The 6,405-nt window shown below is 30.8% G+C and overlaps 1 protein-coding gene across 1 annotated transcript; it reads right to left on the bottom strand.

The window, feature by feature from the left end:
* Nucleotides 1-634: 634 nt before the first annotated feature.
* LOC131614742 (uncharacterized) lies at nucleotides 635-2,418 on the bottom strand. Its single transcript, XM_058886299.1, has 4 exons — nucleotides 2,001-2,418; nucleotides 1,285-1,725; nucleotides 1,136-1,209; nucleotides 635-1,030 (listed from the first exon to the last, which is right to left on the bottom strand). Exons 1-4 carry the CDS (start codon nucleotides 2,416-2,418, stop codon nucleotides 635-637), a joined length of 1,329 nt encoding a protein of 442 aa, XP_058742282.1.
* Nucleotides 2,419-6,405: the final 3,987 nt, after the last annotated feature.

Below are 6,405 nucleotides of genomic sequence, written 5' to 3'. Positions count from 1 at the left end.
AGGTGCTTGCATTTGAGATAATGAGGAACAATTTTGTTGCGACTCGGATTGAATAGTTTTCACCTATTATCGAGATTGATATATGGGAAGGTTTAGGCCTTTTGGCATCTATTAAATAGATTCTTGATCTTGGTTTTGATGGAGAGTATTTTGAGCTAGATGTTAAAAGCATGGTAGAAAGTATGAATATTCAGCAACCGAATGTTTCAGATTTTGATGCTATTACTTATGAATGTAAACTCTTATTAGTCCTTTACTTTAAGAACTTTTATATTAACTTCGCTAAGAGACAAGCTAAGAGCATCTCCAACCATGAACTCACTTTTTGGGTTCTTTGTGGGACCTATTAAGCCACATCAGCTTGAAGCAACTCAATTAATTTTTCACTCCAATGGTGCAACTCTGAAGAACTCATATTAGGTCCCACAACTTTACTTTATAAAATAATATTTTATTCATATTAAATTTTATATTATTTAAAATAATGATTTTAATTATTTAAATTAAAATTGATATAAAATAAATAAAATTCAAATTTAACTTATAATTTAAAATGATAATTAAATTTAATCTCAAATACATGACATATAATTAAAAACAATAAAAATAAATAACATCACATAATTAATCAAACTTAAATTTCATCATCTTCATGTCCAAAACGTTCCCAAACATACTCGACTAGATCTCCTTGAAGTTGACGATGAACTTGTTTTTCACAAATACTTGCTCTTCTTTGTAGTCTTGTTGCAAGATTCGGATGAGGACCGCTAAATATTTCAGTTGTTGAGTTGTTATCCACATTATCATAAGAGTAATCAAAATTACCTCCATATGTATGTCGTTCGTCTTCCACAATCATGTTGTGCAATATGATGCAGGCATATATGGTATACTTGAGGGTCTCCATGTGCCAGGCACGCGCTGGGCCACGTATAATTGCAAATCGAGATTGAAGCACTCCAAATGTCCGCTCCACATCTTTTCTAGCTGATTCTTGATGTTGAGCAAATAATTTTTTCTTTTCTCCCTGTGGCATTGAAATGGTCTTGACAAATGTAGCTCACTCAGGATATATACCATATGCTAAATAATACCCCATATTATATGATGTCTCATTGATTGTATATTGCACATTGGGAGCATGTCCTTCCAAAATATCGTTAAACACGTTGGATTGGTTTAACACATTAACGTCATTGTTTGAACCTGCAATACCAAAAAAATCATGCCAAATCCATAAGTCTTGCGATGCCACTGCTTCAAGCATGATTGTGGGCTTACCATGATCACCTCGACAATATTGTCCTTTCCATGCAACAGGATAATTTTTCCATTCCCAATGCATACAATCAATGGAACCCAACATACCTAGAAAGCCACGTGACTCTCCCATTTGTAAAAGATGTTCAACGTCAGTGTTGTTAGGCTTTCTCAAATACTCAGCCCCAAATACAGCATTCACGCCCTGAACGAATCTTTGTAAGCACTCAATTGAAGTGCTTTCACCGATTCGAACATATTCGTCTACAGAGTCAGCAGGAGACCCATGCGCCAACATACGAATAGAAGATGTACATTTCTGCAATGGTGAAAGACCCATTTTACCAGTTGCATCGACCCTCATTTGGAAATATTCATCATGATTTCCAAGGGCATCTACAATTTGAAGAAATATATGCCTATGCATTCTGAACCTTCTTCGGAATTGAACATCTATGTATACTGGATTTGAATAACAGCTAGTTTGAATAACGACTAGTTTGAATAACGGCTAGTTTGAATAACATAATATTTATTATAATTTAAAGTGGTACTAATGACCATTTTACATAGATGTTGATAAATTAAAGTGGTACTAATGACCATTTTACATAGATGATAAATTAAAGTGGTACTAATGACCATTTTACATAGGTGTTGATAAATTAAAGTGGTGTTATTGGCCATTTTACATAAGTGATACTAACTACATTCCAAATTTTTTTCCATCTTATTACAATATTTTTCATGAATATCTCGTTGATTATCGCTCATAGTAGAAGTGTCTTTCATCATGATTTGAATTATCTTGACTTCTATCTCGTCCTTCTTACATTGCGCTAGTCTTTCCATTGTCGTTGTTCTTTTATTCCCTTCATCTTGCTTAGCAGTTGGAATTTCATTTGTCTTACCCTTCCTTTTTGCTGCTTTTTGTCCCATTGGACGCTCCATTGGTGATGAAGAGTGAAACTCATAACCTGAAGGTGTATTTGGGTTCTCCAATGATGCCCCACTACCAGAAGTCTTTGTTATTTTTAAAGAACTTCCAATCGATTCTCCCATCCATTTAGGTTCATCTTTTAACAGTCGCCATGTGTACTCAAGATTGAATGTTGTACCTTGATCCTGAGCAAAAAAAGCATGTGCAGCGGCCATGATATCGTTCTCCGATGTCCCACTTTTCTTTCCATTAACAGCTTGTTTGTAACACCCAACCAAATTTTGAATCAAGCCATTTATTCGATGCCATCGACATTTTAATTGTTCCCTTGACTTTTCCGCGATTGTCCATGATACTGGTTATAATTGGCAGCGACTCTTACCCAAAAACTCCCAGTCTTTTGGTCAACTCCCACAATTGGATCCTTTGAAACATTGAGTCGTGATTGGATAAGAAGTATATCCTCATCCCTTGTAAATTGCTCTCGGTTTTTTTTAACGACAACACTTTTTCTATTTCACCACCAACTTGAGTAGAAAACCGTGGAAGTTGACAACCAGACATCGGTTCATGACGAAAAAATATTTGGATTGTTTGGTGACATAAAAAATATGGTGGGGTTTGTTGACACCGATGGAATTTGAGAATTTTGAGAATTAGGATTTTGATAACTTTGCATGTTTTATTGAACATAGCTTGTTGATAATGAAAATGATTAGGATCTATTAGACCTAAACAATTTTAAGTTGAAGTAAAAAGATGAAAATTTGGATGAAACTTTGAGAGAGAAACTTGAAATTTAAGAGAAAATGAAAGTGAAAAAAACTTGGTGTTGGTAATTTTTTTCCTAAAACACTATATTTATAATTGAAAAAATAAGTTGAAAAAAAAAGGAACTAGCCGTTCAACGGCTAGTTTGAATTTTATAATATAAAAAAAATGAAAGAACGTTGCATCTCTTTCAATCGATGACCAGCTGGAGCTCTTTGAAAATGAAAAAATGTATTGCCAGCTGAAAAACTAAGCGAAGAACGGACCGTTGAAGATGGTCTAATAAAGTTTCTCATGTTTTGCCACGAGTAGCTCCACTTCTTATTATTTTTTATAAGTTTATCGATTTACAGACATATATATTCAATATCGTATTAGTAATAAAATAAATTAAATCTCCCTAAAAAAAAAGTAAAAGTAATAAATAATAAAGAGTATGAAATATAAAAAAGGAAATCAATGTTTAATTGATATGGCAAATTGGCAATACAAATTATAAGTTTAACATATACAAATAAATTTCAATTTGAATTTAAAGAAGAATTTATGCCTATATATAAATTAAATCTCTAATAATTAATTACATTACATACATTCAACATGTTATGTATATGATTTTCAACCTCTTCAACCATGTAAATGAACACATCTGATCTGAAATAGGTAGTTTGATTGATGAACTAGATGATAAATGAAGGTTTAAGGATGAGTGTGATCTCCATCTGAAACTGGAGCAGGACCGTTTGCAAGCAATTGCCAAAGAAGGCCATATTGATTTGACCATTCACTATGCAAAAACAATGGTCTACAACCTACTCCAGATTGTGGACAAGCAATAAAAATAGTCACCAACATCAACAAAATTGTGAATATGGTATTCTTATAAGAGAAAGCCATGTGTCTTTTCTTCTCTTTCAAAGAACAAATTAATTTAAGAACAAAAAATGATCCTAGGGTATAGAAGTGCAATGCTAATGAGTTTTTGATATGAAAAGTTTTGGTAGAAGGAAGGGTCTTTAAATAGAAACATGTCTCTCTCTCATGTTGTTTCCTTAACAATTGTTTGAATTTGAAACTTTTATTTGACTCTCAAGCTATGGTTTCACTTTGAGGTATTCCTATGGCCTATATGGTCCACACGCAACAAATGTATGAAAATTAATAGGACTAAATACTTTGATTATTTTTTAGAGAAAAAAAACAGTTGAATATTATTACATCAATTTTGCAATAGTTCTCATCTATCATATATTTTAAATTTTGGTTTCATATATACTATAATTGGTTTTCATACAGCAGTTTTTACATTGTAATTTTAGAAATATATACATATGAAAAGGTTCTAATTCTAATGTAGTCATATATGTCTAAAATTACAATGTACATGATTGTGCAATTATATGTGTATAATTTGTTTATATTATAGTATTATTATTATAACCTTTAAAATTTAGGGTGTGTTTGATATGAATAACTTATTATCAAACTAATTAAACATCTGTAACCAAAAGAATTATTTAAACATCTAAGGAAATATTTAAAAAAAACATTAAGAAAAGGTCAAGTCATACTTAAGGTAAAATAATACAATTATTTTGAATATAGTTCTGAAAAATAATATTATATAACTAAATTCTAAAACAATAACTAAGAAGGAAGTGTTGGATGGTGCATGAGTTTGGGGTCAATCTCATGCTTTGACAATAGGTTAATTTAATGCATTTCTTAATAATAATTCAAAATAAGAGTAGGAATTGCAAACACCGACGAGATGGTTGAAAAAGTGAACGATTTCAAGAAGGATTTCACAAAGAATCAAATTTGAATAATTATCGTCACACAATCAAGGACAGTACAAAAAAAAATTGAATAATTATCCTCAAACAATCAAAGATCCCATAAAAAATCGAATTTGAACAACTATCGACACACTATCAAAATTATATTAGCACTTAGGTTTTGATTAAATTATCATAAACAACATATTTTTATAGAGAAAAGGGGTGATGTACTGACAGTGTAAAAAAGTTTTACACTGTCAATCAATCACGACCATGCATCCTACTAAGTTATACTGTTATTTTTAAATTACTGAGATGACATGGCAGAATAATATATTCTCATTGGATGACAGTGTAAAACTTTTTTACACTGTTAGTGCATCTCCATTAAACCCATTTTTATAACTCCAAAAATAACGAGCAGTTAGATTTTTGATCAAATTATCATAAACAACATACTTTTATAACTTAAAAATAACAAGTTTAAATCAAAACGTGATTGTGGCCTTTTCCGACTGCAGCATCAGAGAATCACTACAAGAAGCATACTTCATTATAAATTTTCATTATACTAATGCAATAAAAATTTGAATTGAACAGAATAGCTAGACTAGTATAAGATCAAGAATCGCTTGGGTCAAAGATAATTGGTCTGAGTCAATTATTGGACTACGAATGTATAAGAAACAAAAAAAAAAACCATTTGACTCACCGGAAAAAAATTAAAAATTTCTCTTTGCACCCTTATATACTTTCTCCAAGATTCTTGGTGAAATGTCAAAAATATTTTTTGATTTTACAGATATATCTTCGAATATATTAAATCCTATTTTTTTTATCAAAATTTAATTTGGAGATTTATCTCTAAATTTTTTAAAAGTAAATTGGGAGATGTATCTCCGAACTTAAAACATACATTATGGATTTACATTTACTTTCCCCAAATCTATCTATTATACTCTCTTTAGAATCTTTCAATTTCAATCTTTGTTTTTCATCAATCCTCTCTCTAGCTTTTTCATCCACATACAAGTTTTTAGATCCGATACACTGTTTGTTACTATTATTTTTATTTAATGGGGTGATGAATTTTCGGTTAAAAAACAGTATTTTCTTTGTGGGTGTTCTTTTGATAGTTAGTTGTTAAATTTATTCATCTCTGTGTCGATGTTTGTTCTTTTTGTGAACAATAAAACGGCTCGTTAGATATTATTGTTAAGAAATGTAATCCCCACTTATAAAATCCCCACTTATAAGCACGTGTACATGTCATATATTGTTCAAGAAGGTAAACTCTTAACAATTATATTTAGTTTGGAGATGTATCTCCGAATTTTTGAAGTTAATTAAAAAATACATCTCCGAATTAATTTTAATAAAAAATAAATTTGGTGCATTCGGAGAAATAAAGGTACTTTGAAATTTTTAAAGGTGGGCATCACTTCATACATAAGGGTTCTCAAAAATTTGTGTAAAGGTATAAAAAAAAAAAACCAAACTGGATCAACTAGGTGTTTGGTTAAACCGGCCCAACCTGACCCCTTCATTTGTTATTAAAACAATCAAATTTAATTTTCAAAAAATATGATGCTTAAACAAACTTTATATTATGCTTAAGGTATTTAATAATAACATAGGAGGAATATAATA

Source organism: Vicia villosa, linkage group LG6 (assembly GCF_029867415.1).
Source record: "Vicia villosa cultivar HV-30 ecotype Madison, WI linkage group LG6, Vvil1.0, whole genome shotgun sequence".
Lineage (NCBI taxonomy): Eukaryota > Viridiplantae > Streptophyta > Magnoliopsida > Fabales > Fabaceae > Vicia > Vicia villosa.
The sequence above is the reverse complement of the archived record's forward strand: the minus strand, read 5'-3'. Positions and strand labels throughout refer to the sequence as shown.

Bases quoted from the DNA above. Each gene is read 5' to 3' on its own strand.
- LOC131614742 (XM_058886299.1), bottom strand. From the start codon at position 2,418: ATGGCCGCTGCACATGCTTTTTTTGCTCAGGATCAAGGTACAACATTC. The intron at 1,726-2,000 runs GTAATAAGATGG...ATTCAAATCCAG, and splicing joins AGATATTCATGAAAAATATT to TATACATAGATGTTCAATTC. The intron at 1,031-1,135 runs GTGCAATATACA...TCAATGCCACAG, and splicing joins TGGAAGGACATGCTCCCAAT to GGAGAAAAGAAAAAATTATT.